This window comes from Trachurus japonicus, chromosome 13 (genome assembly GCF_045865225.1).
Source record: "Trachurus japonicus isolate A0001 chromosome 13, Traja_1.0".
Lineage (NCBI taxonomy): Eukaryota > Metazoa > Chordata > Actinopteri > Carangiformes > Carangidae > Trachurus > Trachurus japonicus.
Window position 1 is genome coordinate 36,391,979 of NC_140919.1, and position 20,846 is coordinate 36,412,824.

The window sequence follows — 20,846 nt, forward strand, 5'->3', positions numbered from 1 at the left end:
CTCTCTGCGCTTCCTGCCCACACTCAGCACGCAGTCTGCGTCCCACGTCACTCAATAAATACTCTCCAGTGTTTAGTTAAAGGTGCAGTGCGGCTCTTATCGCACAGTCAGCGGGGCTTGCTTGCCCTCAGTACTCACGCAGATCTGCCAGCCACACCTTAGTTTCGACATCAGTGATCCTCGGGCTTACAGCTACTTGACTCATCCTCACACAATTTACGGGAAAGGCCTGTCTACTGCAATTTTGATAGTCATCCTATTGCTTAACCCCAAAATGCAATGTGGCTCTATGGTCTGCTTCCTCTCTCTTGAACTCTTGGGTTCATCACATGAGTTTCATTGTTTCAAAATAAGTTCAACAAGTCCAGCTGAATTGTGATAAACTCTGTATAAAATTATAGGAACAACACACAGAAAGTGTTAAAATGTGGATTTTTACAGTTAGCTCGGATATGTGTTGAAAAATATTAGCCAAGTGAACCGAAATTATATAACAAGAGTGAGAATGGAGTGACTCATGTCATCATTTCTGTCAAGCATGACCCTACGTGACACACTGGGCTTTTGTCTTGCAAGTCTAAACACTACTGAGCTCATTTTGTTTTCTTCATACCACCATATCAAATGGACTTTCATTTCCTTGTGCCATTAAGCCATGTTTCTGTCGTCAGATCAATATCTGAAACAAGGCTGTTTGCTCACTTGGTTGTTTTTCAAATTAGCTTTGAATCAAGACGTTATTGATGAGTCATGTCTTGTGGTGTAATTATTAATCAGAGCGAAAAAGCATGTGATGAGCATGTAATAAAATCAGTTATTAAAAGTCATCACATTTCTCTTCATTAAATCTTCCACTGAAAAGCCTGTTAGCTCAGTGCAGTGATGACTAAACCGCAGTCAAAGACTTTGTCACCTCAAGGGCTAAATGGATCAATGGAGTTTTCATTCATCCACAAATCATCATCAGTGATACAACACACACTCATGGTTCAAAAATTACAGTGTGAGTGAGTGTTCATACACAAACACATGTGATTTTCATTTATTGATAAACAGATGGAAACAAAGGTAGACCCAAAACACTGTGGAAATTTGGAGGATTTTTTTGTTTTGTTTCAGGTGACATTAGGTGAAATATGTGGATTGGTCGTCATGTGGGCTTTCCATACACCCTGCAGGCAGCCTCTCCTTAGATCCCATTAAAAAAACAACAAGCCAAAGCCTATACAAGGACAATCAGCACTCTGCCCCATGGGGAGTGAGGGGTAATGTGACCTAAAGCCTTGTGATGTGGATTGTCACATCTGTGAGAGTGATCACCCTGCATGTAAAGAGCAGGCCTGTCCTGTCAAAGCAGACTTTATTTTCACACCCCACTGATAATTAGATAGACATGGTCACTTTATCAATTAATGATGGTATGCCAAAAACCCCCAGGTGAATTCTCAACAACAAGCTAACAAACAACGATGGTGATGTGTGGCCTTTTACACAGCTTCTCGCTTGACTGGAACTAGTCTGTTGTTTTATACAAATATAGCCTACTTCACTCACTCAAAATATGAACAAAACAAATTGCTGGGAGAAAAAAAGTTTCCATAGTGTTAGAAAAAATAGGTCATGTGTCTTTTGTTCTCCTTCCACTTTCTGAACACCGATACTTAAAGTAAAGATATGTTAAGATACACGCCACTGTATCCTAAAACAACAACCTAACATCTGCACTGAAAGAGTTACCAGCCTCTCATGTCACTGTCCCTCCATTGCAGCACACCAAGGTGTGAAACTCAGCAGGACTAGTATTTAACTTTCACACCGTAACTTGGTTATTTTGGTGCAGTGGAAAGAAGCTGCACAACATCAACATGTTTAACACAGCAACTTTAGCATCCATTTTGAGCTGTGTGTCTGGCTAGTCATTTAGAATAAGTCCAGTCTTCAGTGAGTTTTCGGCCCTATGTTTGGTCTCCATGCTTCTGAGGGAAATACCTGGCTCTTCAGCTCAGCTGTCTGCTGCATCTGAGCAGTTCTTTGGTTGAATGAGACTGAACCAAACATTTAGGTTTTACGCCAAGAGTACCAGAGTGTTGAATTATAAAATATACACTTTTCTTTCACATCTAATAATGTATAACGTCAGATGAAAAGAAAAACAGGTCTCTTAAACATAATGGCATTCTGCTTTGTTTGCATTTCTGAGACTTTTTTGATCCACAGATCTTTAGCTGCATGTCACAGCTCCTTATAGCTTCTACCAAGGGGCCTGGGCTCATTGCACCATTTTCATCTCATATCATCCCCAGCATGCTGTAATTGAAATAGCCTGAAATAGGCAGAGAACTGCCCCTGTGTGATCCATTCAGTGAAAGGTGAAGATCTACAAGAACACAATAAGATGTACAGCGACAGGCCTTTAATCCCCACTCCTGGTCCTGTGAGAGTGACAGTAGACTAATTAAAATGTCTGAGATCACTGAGCTAATTAATGACAGAGATAAGTCCTCTCCAATGTTTTCATCCCACAGGGACTCAGGGGCTTTCAGACAACAAGTTTCAGGCTGTAATTTCAAAAAGGAAAGACTGGTGGCAAAAAAAAATATCATATTGCTTCCTTTAGCTGGTTTGTTTATAGCCTCCTGACCTTGAATTAATTGCTCTGTTTCCATAGTTGTTATTTAAACTCATCCACTGTGGCACTGTATGTTTTGATTCATGAATTATTCAGATGATGAAAGTTGCCCATTCATCATTTCAATAGCATCGGAGAACAGTGTGAACAAAATGTTTTCCATAGCCCTCTCATGATTATAATTCACAACTTTGAAACCACACTTGTGGTCCCAATGTGGCAGCTATTATTCTTTAGGGTTTCCAAGTGTTACTCATTACACATAATAATTCAAATCTTGGCTATGGAGGGGTATGTCTAAATCACCCTCTCTTTTCTATCTCTTCCTTGCAGCTGATTAGGCCTACTACAGTTCCTCCTATCAGTGTTGCCTGAGTTGTTCAGCATGTTGTCTTTACAGGTCCAAACAGTGTGTCCATTGTTGTACGATGTTTGCAAAAGGGAGTGAAAGTTCATCCTTGACCCTGAAAATACTATTTTCACAAAATAATCTTATGTTTGGTGTCACAGAGACATTGTTAAAAGAAACATGTTGTTTTAGCAATGCCTTTAATAACATATTTTATGAAAATTGCATAAAGACAATTCTGCACTGATTTAATGTTTCAGAAGTCTGCTACAGATCGTTACTTTAGTTTGGGGTCTCAAAGGCCCCAGCTGTCAAACAAACAGGCCCATCATGGATTTCAATCAGTGATTGGTGCAGACAGTACATAGTATGCAGTGCTACCCCACTTGAACTCATTAAAAAAAAAAAAATCTTTCTAGGCATTTTTGCCTTTATTTTTGCCAGTCTCTGTGGGAGACAGACAGGGAAGTCAGGCAGAAAGAGGGGATGACATGGCTTGGACATGTCAATTTGCTTAAGGACTTTTGTGATATGCTCTACCAGGTGAGCCACCAGGGCACCTGAAATTCAATATACATTTATTAGGGTTTGTGTCATTAGGGGAGTGCACAATTTACACAACAAGGAGTGCACATTTTTATTTTTTTTATTTTTCAAATTATTTGGTTAATTGCAAATAAAACATCAAAACTTAAAATGAAGATTTAGAAGAACAAAAAAATCATCCACTGAGCATTGAGTCACTTTCTCTGACTCTGTCTTTTCATACTGTGAGTCATACCTCTACTGGACTATGAAAAATGCAAATGAAGCAATCAGAGAGGAATAACACTGTTGAACTGTCAACAGCTAAATGCCACGAGCTGAAAGGGTTGGGAACAACAAAAATCAGTTCTCCCTATCCTTTCTGCAGTGAGACACTTTGTCCAGTGGAGGGCAGCAGTCTTGCATCCAATCATGTGAGTGAAGACATTTTTGCATTAGTTCAGATGTTGCTCCAAACTCAGGTGAGCAAGATATGTAACACTGAAGGGAGAGAGCTGTGAAATGAGCAGAGCATGTGTTATTTGCACATGACAATAGCATGTAAATGTTATGGGACGTCGTACACACGAATATGAGATTGCATTTTGATTTACCGGTATGTCAGCATTTTGTTTTATAAAACACGTATCATGGCCTCACTGTCCTGAAAGAGACACAAACGCAGTGCAGAAACACAGCAAGGAGAGAGTTTTCTGTTGGCATCCGGCTGGATGAGAACTCACTATTGTTCAAACTGCAGAAAGAATGAAGACAACAGACAAAACGCCATTATGTTCACCAACAAAGCTGGAACAGTCTGGAGAGAAACTGATAGAGTCATTGACACTGTGACATACAACTTTTCAACCGAACTAATTACAAAATGAATAAAATGGAAAAAAGTAGATCTGTAGAATACATGATGTAAGACAGAGAGCAGAAAACAGAAAGAAGAAGTAGTAAATAGATAGAAACAGGGTGGCTGAGAGAGAGAGGACACAGGGGCTTTCATCCAGCCCACAATGCTGGCCTTTCATGTGTGGAATTTGGCCATCATTAATAATACATACAGTTCTACCCAGTCCACCACAGTCGGCCGCTGGGGGTTAAAGTTTAGGGTTGAGAGTCACAGCAGCCCTCATCATCACAGAGAAGAGCCTGACATTTTCACTTCCTCACTGAAGCTGATGGGGGAAGTTCATAATAATGAGAAGTGCTGTGAGCGACTGTGTTCTTTTCATGGTTTGGAGCTCGAAGGTTAGCACGGGAGGCTGCAGCAGTTTTGTAAAGTCCTCGGGCAGATGTGAATACTCTTGTCATAGCCAGATGACATACTGTGGCCCAACGTAACGTCCACGGTTCAGTGTTGGTGGCCAGGGAAAGAGAATGACAGGATCCCAGCAGCCAGCGTAATTACTGCTGCTGCTAACACAATAGAAGCAATTCATCCATTTAAAAAAAGAAGTGTATGTGCCATCTTCCTCTGCCCCACTCCACACACACACACTAACACACACACAGCTAAATTGGAATTGGAATTGGAAAGGCTCTGAGGTCCACTGGGGTTTCACGGAAGACTTCGAATAGACAAAAATAAAGTAACTGACTTCTCACCTTCTATTCTGCTCAGATGACATATAAGACATGTCCACACGAACGAAAAAGGGCAACTGTGTGTCTAAGCATGTCTTCTTTGGTGATCTTTCTCAGCTATTCAGTCCACAGTGACAAAACCTGAATATCCTTCAATCTCTCCTCTTTCCACATGCCTGCTATATAAAAAGATCAATAATGCTCTCATGTGTATGAGCTAAATATGAAGCTCCAGATGCTTGAAGTAGGTTAGCATGAAGACTGGAAGCAGGACGACACAACCAGCCTTTGTTAACAAGGGATTATGTGCCAAACTATTTCTTCTCCATGTGTGGTGACCCCCTGCAGTTTTTCCATCAATGTGACGTAGCCATGCAACCTGCATGCTTCCCGTTTTTTTGTTTTTTTTGCTACATTTAAACTACTACAATTCATTTAAAAACACATCTCCCATGAAAACAGAAACTGGTGACAATCCTGCTGGCCCTGTTTCAGTTTGACAACCTGCATGCTTCCCGTTTTTTTTGTTTTTTTTTGCTACATCCAAACTACTACTGTTCATTTTAAAACACATCTCTCGTGAAAACAGAAACTGGTGACAACCCTGCTGGCCCTGTTTCAGTTTGACAACCTGCATGCTTCCCTTTTTTTTTTTTGCTACATCCAAACTACTACTGTTCATTTTAAAACACATCTCTCGTGAAAACAGAAACTGGTGACAACCCCGCTGGCCCTGTTTCAGTTTGACAACTCCACAGTTGCATTGTAGTCTGGACGGGTGAACATGGAGACTTTTGGAAATGATGACAAGGATGTTCATGGTCAGTGCCCAACTGGCTGTTGTTAGCTTCAACTAGCAGTGGTAGTACAACTCTGATAATGAATAAACTGACCTTGCTGTCTTTGCTCGCAGCTGTTGTCCAATTAGATTCTGCATTTTAACACTGAAGCTGCCTTTGCTGTTCCATGTTAAAAATATTTTTTTTGCGACTAATCAACTGCAGAGTAGACAATCTGCTTCCTGTTTTCTGAGCTTGTGCATGCCCAATGAATGTGATTGCTAAGGTATGTATGTATGTGATTTCAGGTGGGAAAGGTGTTTGGATGGATTCAAATGTTCGTCTGGACAGATATGCGTTCATTTAAAACGTCTGATTCAGAATGCAAACCTAGTAGTGTGGATGTAGCCTTTACACTAAATGAGACCGTTTCCTGTTTTTACTTTCATATTGAGCAGACAGAACATGAGACTATCAGTCTTTATATCTAATGCTCAACGAAATGGTGAATGAATTCCCCAAAATGTCAAACATTTCCTTTAATCCCCTGCAAGTGATCGACAATCTTAGTCGTATTACATGGTCTTCTACAGCAGGTGTAATTCCTCCATACCAGCATTTGATCTATTAGCATGTTATGATTTTATCCATAGCGAATTTTAAACTTCTCATCGAAGTTGGCTTTAGAGTTAAGCATGAAAGTTCATCTTGACCTTAAAAATAACAGTTTGACAAAATAATCTCAGTGTTCATTCACCAGCTATTCCTTAGGCTTTTCAACTTTTTTCTGAGTCTTCATCATGTCAGTGAATGAATGTCACTGTGAGCATCAATGGCTGAGATCGGGTGGTTGGAACAAACCAGTGGTGGTTGTCCTGGTTGTTTATGCTGGAAGACTTGTTTTGCAGTGCAGATGTCATACACCTGCACAGGTCTAGATCACACACGACAATCAACTGTAGTTCCTGGATTTAACATTGACAAAACTGATCAATTTGTTTGTTTAGTTTTCTCATCAACTGACAATAAGGCCTTTTTATTTGGCTTGTCATGATAAGAAAAGCACATTGTTAGTGTTTCAAAGTCTCCCAATAAACCATTGTCAAGTATAACAGTGTGAAAATATGCACAGCCCTAGCTCTTTATTTAGCATTAGTGTGGATGTGGCCTTGTAGTCCAGTCTGTGTGAGTCACAGTGTAGCCACCCACCCCTGTCCCTCGCTGGATCAATACTCATTTGAGTGGTATAAGTTCATGTGAAGTGAGATCAGCGGTGTTGAAGCAACAGGTACTAAGGCTTTACCCTGCCACGGCCGAAATCCGCCCAGTGAACCGTGCTGATGACCACTCAATCACGACCACAGTCACTTGGCTAAGTTTAGCAGGGAATCCAGGACAAGTGTATCAGCTTACACACACACACACACACACAGTTACCCAGAGGGGAATCACAAACAGAGAAAACAACAAAGTACACACTATTTAGTTACATTTTGTTGCAGTTGTTTTACAGTTGACTGTTAACTGCCACCCACACCCAAACAGCTTCCAGCTCATGTCAAGATCAGCAATAGTAGTTTCACAACTATATTCCTCTGCAGAGCTCCCATTAAAGCGCATCACTTCCCCTCCATTTTCACCACATCCACATTTCACTTCCATCTTGAAACTGTCTAGTGAGAGAGACGCAACATCGCTCCAGAGTCTGTTTCCGTCCAGACAGACGAACCCCTGCAGACAAGATATTAGCAGGACACCTGCGAGGTAAGTCTGCGCGTATGCGAGAGTCTATTTGTGGGTTGGAGCGTGTGTCTGTGTGTGCTGCCATTTTTCACCTCACCTAACCCACACCATTAATCATCTCAGACATTCGGCGGCCACTACAGCCTCACACTGGCACCACTTTTAGTTTAGACGTCCATAAACACACATACATACAAACACACACACGCGCATGCACACACTGAACTGCTGGGGATTAATGGGGTGAGGCAGCCAAGCAGCACAGGATAATAGAATCTAAACAACAAGGCTAGAGGGGAAGAGAAAAGAGGAAAGGAGAAATAGGAAGGGGAGGTGTCTGCAGAGGGAGCAACTAATCACTGGAGGAGGTCAGGGAAGGGGATGTGAATTTATGGTCAAGAAGGAAAGGTCAGGGGTAAAAAATTGCTAACACAAAACATATGTTAAGTATAGAGAATACAAATTTTGTTTTGTGAGGCTGGGTTTGTGTCTTTCTGTGATTAGCCCCAGCTCTCCAGATTTGTATGTTGGTGTGAGTGCGGCAATTTTTGAGGGCAAAATGTTTCGTCAGCCATTTTCTTGACAGTGTATTCCTCTGCTGATTGTCCCCATCTGCTAATGGATAATGGAAGAGTGTGGGGATACGCAGTGTGTGGATGCATTTGTGTGTGTGGGGCTTGTTAATATTTGTGAATGCAATGGCGCACATGTGAGTAGAATTCAAAGTAAAGTATGGTTTCACATAGATTAAACAGAAACTGAAGCAAGTCTGACGCTGGAATTGAAATAAAATAATGAAAACTGTGGTTGTGTTTGTTTTGGTTTGGATTGAATACCATTTCTTATTTTATCTCAGACTTCATTCCTGCACAAGGAAACTGAGGAAATCTTATCTTGATTTGGACTTAATGGGGAAAGGAAATACCTTCCAGTGGTAAAGTCTCTAAACACACCTAAACCAATAAAGCAACATCAATAAAAGAGCTGAACACCTGGGAGTCACCTGCTAAGCATGCAAGGTGCATCTCTGTGGAACACCCAACGCTGGGGACTGCATTGTTGATAAGGCAGCGTTATCTGTGGTGGATCATTAACAATCCTGGACCTGAGCAGGAACAACAGATGAGGTAGGCTATAGAATACTATAACTGTATGCATGTGCAGGAGTCTATGTGTGTGCACACTCTCACACACATATGGTATAAAGAGGGGAAAAGAGACAAGATAATGGAGACATGAAATGAAAAAGGGGAGATTAATTAACTTTGAAGTTGCTGAATGAAAAATACAAAGGCAAAGTTAAATGCCAATTAGCGCCAAAAGAGATCTGCTATCGCTGCTTTTTCATATGAATTTTCAAAGCTGTCGTTTTTAATTAGATTGCAAATGATTATTTCAGCCCTTCACTAATATTTTTTGCACTTTATTATCTCACATTTTATTATGTTATTATCTCAATCTAAAATTTAGGTTAAATTAAAGTTCTGCCTTTCTTTTCTCCGACCGCTGACTCCTCCAGGATGTTGCAAAGCATTTCATTAAAGCTGTACAGAAAAGAAAAATGAATGTGATTCCACTCTAGGTCATAAAATTAGTTTAATAACTCATCTATCAGACGACGTAGCCCAAACTCTGTGCAAAATTATATTTTCGAGTAAATCCGGGATGAAAGTGGGTAGTTTTTTTCGCATTGGATAATGCAGGCACACAAATTATGCGTCACCCTGCTCACGATTCATCGGCCACTGATATTGGATCCGCCATCCATCAATCAAACGTCTGAGACACACACACACACACACACACACACACAGAGCTCGGTCTCGCCCCAAACATTGAATATCTCGCTCGCTCGATAACAGCCAATCAAATTCGTTTTCCTTACTCGGGTAAACTCATGCGGCAACTCGTGGAAACTCGTAGTTGGAGGCGCGACAAACAGGACAAACGGCCAATTCAAATTCAAAGGTTACACCATTAAGAGAGGTCCCTCCATGTGAAGGAAGAGATATGTTTCTATGTGTGTTTTTTAATAGAGATTATAAAACCAAACATCATACCTTGAAATCACACTGGGTTATATGAAATGGTATCAGGACATGCACACTTCTTTGCTGTTCAGTGTCATCACAAATTCAGATGACTGCAGCTGCAGATTCTGACTCCCTGCCCAGCTTGTTGCTTTTGTGCTGAATGATTATATAGAATTTAGAAGGCATGCACAAACATGTGCAGATGACATTATTTAATAAAACATTATATTCCACAGTGCCTAAATAAACGTCAGTATGGCATCAGCTGTGTCTACATTCACATTAATCCTTTCAAACAGTGTGAGAAAAAACGATTTAGAGAGGGAGAAAGAATTTCAAAATGTTTACAGATTTGTTTGTGGCTGCACAATAAACACAAACAACACTTGTCGTGCTCTCATGAGAAGATACGAGGTCCCGTGCCCCTATGCTCTCTCTTCCCTCTTCAGCCAGGGAGCACATAGATTAAATGTAAGCAGTGCTCCAAGTGTTTGAGTTTGTCCAGTGTTTGCACAGGGTACTGTGTATTGCTGGAATAAAATATCTAAAACTGAGAAAAAAGAAGTACATGTACTGAATGCATTCTTAAAAAGTCCTTGGACTCATTTAAAAAAGAAAATGTGCACATTACACCAAGGTATTATTATGTGTGTTTTTTATGACTGAACATTATGTAACTTGCCTATTTCACTAAAATCTAAAGTCCTGATTGGCTCCTGTGTGGATAAACTGGTTTCATCCAAAGTTGAATATCTTATTTGCGATATATCATATCATATCATATCATCATTATCATACATGGTGAAGGAGACAAATTAAGACTGTGGAGTGCATTCATGGTAAAACCTGAAGAAACATGGTAGCTTTGATTGTTTGCATCCAGGGAGTTATTAGAGTAAGGTAGCTTCTCCCTAATACATTTGTGATGGATCTGCAGGGTCATATAATATCCCAGGCAATGGATCCCTAAGCTTCTACTGGTTTCCTTAAGGAAGATGATAATGGACTCGTAAATACTGCTGAACAAACTCAAGTGCTGTTTCATAAATGCCACTCAAGCCAGAACTAAACATTAATGATTCTTCATGGGAGGTTGTAATCCCTCACAGAAACAGGGTTGTCTTTCCCACCACACACAGCTCAGGACCTGCCTGACGGCAAACCAAAAACTGTTGAGGAGGAGTAAACCTGTGAAGGCGAACGTTGACCCAGCTTCTTACTCAGACTGCTTATATGGTTATGTTTCCATTATTTATAAGTGCTGTATAAATAGATATATGCCTACACATAGCTTGTTGCAAAGCCCTTTCCTTTCTTACAACAAAAGTTTATTCACACTCTGTCACACACATGCTAACACACCATGAGTACGGAGCGGATATAATCTACCGGTGCATAAATTTAAGTCTTGAGAGATTTATCATCCATCTCACAGTGGGGCAGTGGGCAGACTGACAGGTTGCCAGCTAATAAAAGCATTGGACTCCAGTGGAGTGCATAGCTCATCACCCTCAGTAGCTTTACAACTTGCAGACAAGCTGCAGGCAGAGAGGAGCCTGTTACATACTTTTAAAAAATGTCTTCTTTATTTTGTTACTGTTGTCTTCACAGCAGCCTTCCACTTAAGTCCTCTGTATTGATTCTGACATTGTTGTGTGAGATATTTGTCATGATTTTATTGAAGTATCTTTTTGAAGAAATAGACTAGACAGCAGACTAATGTTATGAACTGAAGGGCATAGCAGCAGAACATGTAGAAGCCTGTTACTGAATCACCATCCTGCCATATTACAACATTTTTTTTGATTGCATAAACACTAAAATCAAAAGTATTACACAATTATTAAAACTTTACACTCAATGAGTAAAACATCAGCCCAGATTTGCACCACTATTACCACAATGTCACCCGCACACTTTCTGCAAAACAATACATGCAGTGATTTGCAAAACACTAAACACACTTGTACATTAGACGCAGAAGTATATCATGATGTCACTTCTTTCCAAAACATTGACTGTTAAATAACCACACCTATGAGGCAAATGGTTAAACACAACCATCAGGTACTCAAACACATTTGCTTAATTGTAGACACACCAATCAGGTTAAAGCACTATATTAAAAAAAAAATACAGCAGGTGAGTTCCTCAACCAAAATGGAAGGAGTCAGAAATGCATCAGATGCAATACATTGTCATCTGAGACAATGAGTCATTCCACCACTCTGGTCCAGAACTGCTGTCAACACCATCCACTGTTTACAGTATATACCATATTCTCAGTTTCTAAACCAATCAAAGAGTTTTTTCTTGGCATGGCGGTGGAGGGTTTCAGTCTCTGGCCCCAGGTTCAGGTACCCTTCATTCAGGCCATGGAGGAGGCCTGTGACCAAACTGACACCGCAGATGTGCAAGAATTCAACATTCAAAACTTCACACGTTGTCTGCACGGCCAGTGAGGATATCACCTGTGATGTTGATGAAATTCTCTGGCCTGATCCAACTTGGTGAAGAGATAATGTCCAGTTATGTCTGTACTGTATTTTCAGTTTGTTTCTTTGTGTTTTTGTTTTGTTTTGTTTTTTTCATTTGCTGAGCTGACAGTGTTATGAACTCTACTGCAGTAGCATGAAAACTGGAACATGTGTTGTCGGCATGTTGTCTGTTTTAGGTTTATGTAGAAAAATAAATAATATTTTTATCAGTCTGTAGCATTGTGGTGTCTGGTGAGTGTATTGTATATTACCTTCTCTGTGTAATTCACTTACAATACTAATCACTGAGAAGTAGAATTGCTAAAAGTGTTTTAGGTTAAGCACTGCAGTGTATAACTGGTTCAAACAGAATTAAGTCATATGAAATGTGTGTTTCAATGTGGTAACAAATGTATGTTTTTGTTTCTTTTAAATAAATTAGTGTATAGTTTTTACAAGAGTTGTTCATTTGGCAAAGGACCTCAGGTGCTCTGCTGATTGGGTGTGCAGCTGTACTAATTGAGACCCTGTTTTCAAAATTCTGCGTAAGCAATCAAAAAAACAAACTGTGATTGCCTTTTCCTTTTCAACATCCATACAGTATTTTGTTATCGTTTCCTTTCTTATTTTTTTTAATGTTTTCTACTGTTTTCCCTTCCCTATCTTTACCACACCTACACATGTATCTATCTCTTCAAAACGTGTACCATGCTCTCAGTAAATCTATGTAGGCTTCTATTGTTAGCTCGCTTTTTTTTCTCTTAGTGCTTCTTTTGTCTTTCCCCTGAAGGTCTTTCTATGCCTACTATCTGTGCACATTTGGTATCGCCCAAGTTCTTACTTGTTCTCACACCTTGCCTTATCATTTCTCCTCCCTGTCCTTTCAAGCAGCAAGCACCCTTTTTATTTAGCCTCAGTTCATTTCAGAGCTAAACTTCATATCTCTTGACTCTTATCAGACAGGCCAGGCCGTCTGCACTCTGTCTCACAACGCTCTTGTCGCCCAGCTGTGTCGGTCTGTTTGCAGAGCCACATCCTGTGAGAAATATTATCAGCTTTACCTTTTTTTTCCCCCTCAAAATGTATATTGAATAAAACCTATGGGATGAATATCAAAATAGCTTGAAAAAATCCAAACAAACCATACCACTACCAGGCTCGCAGATACTGATAAGGTTAAACTGCTTTGTGACCCCATTGTGTGAAATCAAAGATGTAGGTTTATGGATGTCAGCCAGTAAGCCGATCGTTCAGATTGATCAATGACAAGGCAAGGAAGCGGCAGAAAATCAAGAAGAAGCCAGACAGGAGTGGCAGCAGAGATATTGATCGCAAACTTATGACAACCAAAATATGACAGCCCCTGCTCTGTCTCGTACACACCCTCCCTCATCTCACATCTAATCCTTGCACATCTTACAATAGCAGTATTGACACAGTTTTGTACATATATTACATTATGCACATTTATATGTATTTGGCACACATTGTTTTTGCTGTATTGCTTCTTTCTATTTACTTAAGTCTAGACTCGTAATATTTTCACTTGCAGCAGCCCAAGCAATAAGCATGACATTGCAATAAACCATGCAGTTAAAAATTATGACAGTACCCATTTATTGTTATGCTGACACCATCTGTAGAGTAACAAAGCGTCTTTCAGTTTGGTTTTACATGTCCATACAAGTCTCGGAGCAAGTCTATATTAAGCTTCACCTCTCAAACGTGTACGTATGTCTGACAATATGATGAACGGGAAATTATTTCTTGGTGTCAACAGACCAGCACCAGAGGCGACAGTAAACATAATGCATCAAAGAAACTTGTTTCATTTCAAATAGCTTTTACTGTCAAAAAGCAACCTTACCCTAGGCCATTGATACTTTTTTATAGCACATCATTCATTCTTTATACGTACATGTCTCTTTTTTTTTCAATCACGTCAATATTGTCCCGGACATTGCTAATGTTGACATTCAACAAACAGAGGTGGAGGTTTACTATTTTGTAATCAAATTGAACTGAAATGTTTACAAAAATCTTCTCAAGACTCATTCCTTCATCCCTCTCAACTTTTGTTTTGTTCTATTTGTACATGCTATTTTTGTTTATATATAAAATGGTCTATCATTAAAATACAACATTTACTTCATAATTGTACTTCCGATCCAGTGTAGTGCATATGATGTTAAGGGTGAGTTTTGCTATTGCTACATAGCCAACACTAGCATTAACAGGTGTTTGTTTACCAGTCTAGAGAAAACACTGAGTTCAGTATCAAACTTCATTACTTCCCGTCTTTTTTTCTCCACTTAAGTTAGCAAGTCAATCTGCTTACAAGCGAACCTGCTGGTTGCAGCCCTTGATGTAACCAGGTTCTAGTGGCATCCAGTCTGCTTGAAGGGTAAGCTGTTGATGCTAATGTTGCAATGCAGAATGCAAAACTTACTAACAGTGCAACATATTCCATGTTACGAAACAATACTGGGAGAAAACATACAGTAGGTGGCATGGGTTGAGTTTCATGAACACTGTTCTGTGTAGACTGTGTAGACATACCAAATCCAGTTTAGATTACCTTTTAAGGAGGATTTAAAGGTAATCTAAACTGGTTGACATGCAAACAATGCTCCATGGCATAGCCACACACACACGCACGCGTTGCACACACAAAAACCTATAGGGTTGCAGATTGCGAGCTCTAGGAAAACAGGTTTGAGTGATACAGAATCATCTGTAGTCTGTGAATATGTCTTTGTCATCCACTTTCACACTTGGGTGATCAAGTTCAGTAGCAATATTAGATTATTCTCTGGTATAGTCTTTTCATCAAGCCTGTAAAATTGACTTTTAATGAATTGACTATTAATCTTTGAGTGTGCAACTGTGTGCCCTGCCTTACTGGAGCTTCAGTTTGTTATAGAGTACACCTGTAGATTCTTATGATCTGTGACCTCATAGACTCGTGGGCAAACCTGTTTGCTTTTTGGGCATGCATCAACAGCCTGAAGTATTTTGACTATCACCTACCTGAACAGCAGTGTTTGGTCTGAGTCAAGATCAGACTGTTGGCTAGTGTATGTTTGGTTACTATGGAAATGTGCTTACGTTTTATTTTTAAATCAATTCCCAACATGTCAGTCCATTTTGATATTACTATGCATGTGCAGCACGGGACCTCTGCTGCGAGGTTTAGTAGTGAGTTGAGGTGATATTAATATTAAAGAAAATATCAAATTGCAAAAAAACATCATGCACAAATGCAATCTGTCCTGGAAGTTTCAGAGGGCTTTAAGTTGTTGCATGTTTCATTTATAATACAACACCCAAGATGTGGGAGTTTATTTTGTCTCACGTGGTTTTTGTAGCAGTGTCACATGGTATTTATGCGCTGGATGCACGAGAGTTTGCAGCTTAATCACAGCACTGTGTATCACGTGTTGCTTACAAAGGACCACACATTGACATATTGATTCTGTTTGGTTTTTGTGGTTAGCGGTAGTTTTTGTTTAAAGCAGACAGTGCCCCTGTGATGGATGTGGTTGTCCCAGCTCCCACTGTAAATCTCTAAGAACAAAGCTCGGTGTTTTAGGTTAGCTGTCCTGACTGTGATTACTCTGCAGGGCCCCCACTCTAAAAAAGCCACACACACACAAACTCACACGAACACAAACTTTGTTGTCCACAACTGCCATCACTCTTCACACTCCACTCTTCCCTCTGTCCTCTGCTGTGTAGCAGAACTCTCTCCTCCACAAACCCCAATGGTCCCTGAAGGAGGTGAAATAAAGCGAACAAAACCTTGTCTTTCTTTCTTTTCTTTTTTTTCTAAAAGAGAAAAGAGGTGAAAGGTGTCTGAGAAAGGGAGGAGGGAGGAGATACTGGCAAGCATCCAGACTTTCTGCAAGTCAAGATTCGACACTCAGGTTCAAAAGCACTGATGCTGGCTCGAAGTTTGGCGCTGGCTGAATCCAACTCAGTCCTTTCATCAAATCACGTGTATACAGGGCATAGAGGATGCATATGCCACAAATAGAAACAGATACATGTGTATTAATATGCCTGTGGTCCACGAGCGTGTCACAGTGGCTACCTTTGATACCGAAACAACAACCGGTAACCAACAAACGGAAATAACGGCTACAACAACTACCTAGCTGAATAAGGTCTCCATTGCCTACGGGCTCTCCAACAGAGAAACACACACAATTTGCCAAAACCTGCTATGCTGTTTGCACCTCAAAGCAAGGAAATCAAAAGCTGTTTGTATTCATGGGCCCCATTTGGAGGAAGAGGGTTGGTTGGTTTCCTGTGCCCACAACACCGTGCTGCCCCGGGGTCCTGGCAACACCCTCAACACCCCTGTCTGCATCAATAACCCCCCACACCATTGTGACGGACACAAAAGCTGTCTTAGGATAAGCCAAGAGAAAAGGTGCCACTCTTTATTCCTCCCTCGTCCCCTCGCTTCCTCCTGGCTCTGTTGAAAAAAAAAGTCAACAGTAGCACGGAGAGAGAGAGAGAGGAGGAGGAGCAGCGAGAGGACACAACTCTGCACGAAATGCCTCCGAAAACCAACAGTGTTTGCTCACACACGACAGTGCATACATTCGACTAAGAACACGTGCAGCTGGTGTAAACATGTGGACATAAATGCCATAAATCAGATAATTTAAATCACCCACAATCTTTGAGGAATTATACATCTCATCACACTGTCTGTCATGTTTTAAATACAAAAATTTATTGACAAAGAAACTGGTGGCCCCAAATATCCCATACAGGTGATTCACTTCCTTTCTTGACAATACCTGACCACATTACAGATTTACAAATGTATTAGTAGAGACATCAAACATCTATGTAGTCCAGGGTAAAATATATACTGAGAGAACTCCACAGTCATTTCTCCAGAGTAACTACAACAGATACGTACAAAACAATGATTATCTGCCAAAACACAAACACAGTGCAGAATTTACTTTGAGGTATCTCATACAAAAGAAAGTCTTCAATATCGGCGTAGACACAAAGCAGGTGACTGAGTGTGTGCCTGCTTCAGCTCATTGATAAGCTATTATTCCATATAGGTTACAATAAAGAGTTGAGCAGTTCCAATCTGCTGTGGCTAGACAGCATTTCACTGATGAGATCGGATGATAGACTCATGCACTAAGGATCTGGATTACTGATACTGACTGGAACAAAAACAGTTAACAACACAAATTCATCTGGAACGTCACAACATCCTGTACAAAACATTCATTATAGTATCGTATACACAAAAAATACTGTAAGTATTATTTTCTCTTTTTTTCAGTAGGGAGCAGGTTAACAAGGGAAGAAAGACTGTGGTAACATAGTCGTTGCAGACCTCAACCTCATAGCTGTCAAAATTAAAAACTAGTCGACCACATTCCTCACACAGTCATTACTGTAATAGATGCGGAAAGAAATGAGAAGTGATAGATAGGTAACCCTCGGCGCAGAGATTCACCGGTCATAGTGCATTACAGTGTCTGCATGGCGCATCCATGCAGCCATCTCGCGTTCAGTGCATTTTTTCTCCTCTAAAAGCCATCCCAGGTACACTCCCTTAACCACAGGTTCCCACCTGCTTAATAGCTATTGATTAAGGATCAGCTCGGTGGCCAGAGAGAATCCATTCTCAGTCCAATTTTTCCTGATCAAATTGATGAACAGGGCAGTACAAGCTGAAGGGAAACCTATTTTCCTCCGGCTTGTCTGATCATGATGTTCATTTAGTCCGAAGTGTAAGCAACACTTAGTATTTAGATAAGAACAAAGAGTGATGGCTCCAACATTCAGAGTACAATACATGTAAAGGACAATACAGTACGGTAGCTTATCAACATCGACAGGCTGCAAGCTGCAAGCGATGGTTATCACAGGGTTAAATGCAGTATTTATCCTACAGGTCTATAAACCATCGTCCAGTTTATTCTACAATACAGCCTTCAGTCTAGACATTGCATTTATTCATTCAGTATCAAGTCCACTGTGTTTTCTAAAGCTAACAGGGATCCACGCCCAGTAGCAGGCACACAGAGGTGCCCTGTCACAGCCTCCGGTCCCCATTCTCTACATACTCTGCCAGGCTGTTGAGCGCCGTCTCCTCGCTCTTGGACTGAAGGACAGTGTCCCCCTTCCTTGAGGGCTTTTTAGTGGCCCGTGACAGCTTCCTCCTGAAGGTATCTCCAGCCAGGAAGTAAAGAATAGGATCCACACAGCTATTCAGGCTGGCCAGCCCACGCGTCACCTGGTATGTGGCGTAGACACGGTTATTAAACTCACACATGTCAGGGCTCTGGAAGTACAGCCGGGCCCTCATGTTGAGGTTCTTCATCACGTGGAAAGGAAGGTAGGAGACGGCGAAGACCGCCAGCACGATGATAACCAGGTGGATCGATTTCTGCCGCAGGGGCGCGTTGTTCATATCGTTGCAGATTAACGCTTTGACTATCATGCCGTAGCAACAAAATATAATAATAAAGGGGATGCAGAACCCAAACACAGTCAAAGTCATGCTATAGATGAAATAACCAGGTAACTCATCCTCAGTGGTGGTGTCGTAACAAATGGTTGCATTGCGCTTCAAGCCGGTCCTGGAGTAATAAAGGATCGGGGAAATACTTATAATGACCACCACCCACACTAACACACTGGTTATTACTGCACTTTTCTTCTTCAGGCGACCCAGAGACTTGAGTGGGTGCACCACCCCGGTGTACCTATGAACACTGATGCAGGTCAGGAACAGAATACTTCCATAAAGGTTCACGTGGAAAATGAAACGTTGCAGTCTGCACAGAACATCCCCGAATATCCAGTCCGTCTTATTGAAGTAGTAGAAGATGAGGAAGGGTAGAGAGAGGACGTAGCAGAAGTCAGCCAGTGCCAGGTTGAACATGTAGACGGAGATGCTGCTCCAGGGTCTCATGTGGCACACAAACATCCATATGGCCAGGCTGTTGCCCACCAGCCCCGTGATAAAGACCATGATGTAAACAGTGGGCAGGTAGTAGAACTGGAAGCCCGTCTTGGTAAGGGAACATCCTCTCGAGTGATTGTGGAGATCTGTGACATTCAGCAGGGAGGTCAAGTTCAAGTCAGTGGTCATGATGTCAGGGGCAGAGGCAGGTCGTTCCGCTGCAGGAGAGGGATGGACAGATGAGGAAACGTTTGATGTTTAAACCTTATGTGTGTATTTGAGTGCAATCACAAGTATAGACATAGGCTAGGTTGCTGTAGGCATTTGGTTACAATTGAAATGGCATTTGCATTCAAAAATCAGTCATGCACAGACTCGACGTTTAAGCTCCAAACTTAATTTGGCTGAACGCCTACGTCTAGTCCAAAATACACACACACGCAGAGAGAAAACACACACATAGAGAGAGAGAGAGAGAGAGAGAGAGAGAGAGAGAGAGAGAGAGAGAGAGAGAGAGAGGAATGATAAACGTATTTCAACACTCACCGTTGAGATAGACTTGTATTCCACATTCCTATAGCCTTCACAGTTGCAAAGATTTAAGTCAACACGCGGATGGGGCGTTACGCGCTGTCAGGTGTCTTCACTCAGTTTCCTGTTGGAAAACGACTAAAAGTTGCAATGTCCTTCGGGTTTGTTCTGAGGAAAGAAAAAAAAAAAGTCTGGCGGCGGTTCGTCCTGAGAGGGCGACGGTTTCCCACAACAGCGGCGTTGGGACGCAGCAGAGAGACAGCTGCAGGCTCTGGCACGAAGAGCAGGAATTGCAAGCAGGCTCCGTAAAGCGAGAGGAGGCTCTTTGCGCTACGGAGAGGGGAGGTGTGCACCACACTAAACACAGAGCAGCTTCCCGACTCCAAACGCGCTCTTTTCTGTTCCTCCCTCCTCCCACTGGACGCGTATCAGACCTGACCTACCGGGTCGGGCGGTATAGATTGTTTGGAAACATTAACATTCACCTTTTTTTAGCCACACCAACACCTTATCAAGATTAAAGCTCATTTTTACTGACGGCGCATTCCCTCTCTAGCCAGAGGGACATTTAACATTTAGGCCACATAGCCTAACATAAATGCTGTTTCAATATGAGAATTAAAGCGAAATGTAAATGATTAGGCCACAAATCACAGTGAGAATGATGACTCCAAAATGTTTTGGGGAGGTGATACTGCACAGCAGTGTCAAGAAAATTCATGGTCTTTATTATCATTTAAATTGGAAATGTGCTGAGCTGTAATGTGTTTGGTTATTGGTTTGTCACTGCAACTCACATTTTGCATTCAATATTCCTCCACAATTACACTGTCAATGCAGAAGAGTCATTGTCCAGACAGGACACTGATTAAAAACGAAATGAGGAGGTTAGACAGGCCAAAAACATAAAACAACAACAAGAATATATTTCTGTTCTTGTACATGAAGCTGGTCATTTTGTGTGTCTCCCAAGAAAAGGCTGAGACAGAGAGCCGGACATGTGCGTGACAGCAGCCAAGGACAAAGCAGACACCGTGCAAGGAGCAGCAGACAGAGGATGGTGGAGAATAGCCGTGGAGTGAGAGAGCCAAAGGTTAAGTTAATTATGCTATGATGCCAAACATCTTAAAAAATGGTGGAAAGCAGAGTGAGCCAAGACTTAAGCAATAATCTAATGGATGTTACTAATAAGGTAGAGCATAAAAGTCCACCATAAACTTGGTAGATGTACATTA

At 41.2% G+C, this 20,846-nt stretch overlaps 1 protein-coding gene across 1 annotated transcript; it reads right to left on the reverse strand.

The window, feature by feature from the left end:
- Nucleotides 1-17,445: 17,445 nt before the first annotated feature.
- On the reverse strand, nucleotides 17,446-19,974 carry LOC146976492 (P2Y purinoceptor 1-like). Its single transcript, XM_085796313.1, has 2 exons — nucleotides 19,627-19,974; nucleotides 17,446-19,298 (listed from the first exon to the last, which is right to left on the reverse strand). Exon 2 carries the CDS (start codon nucleotides 19,267-19,269, stop codon nucleotides 18,208-18,210), a length of 1,062 nt encoding a protein of 353 aa, XP_085652439.1. The 5' UTR covers nucleotides 19,270-19,298; nucleotides 19,627-19,974; the 3' UTR covers nucleotides 17,446-18,207.
- Between the last annotated feature and the right edge of the window lie 872 nt (nucleotides 19,975-20,846).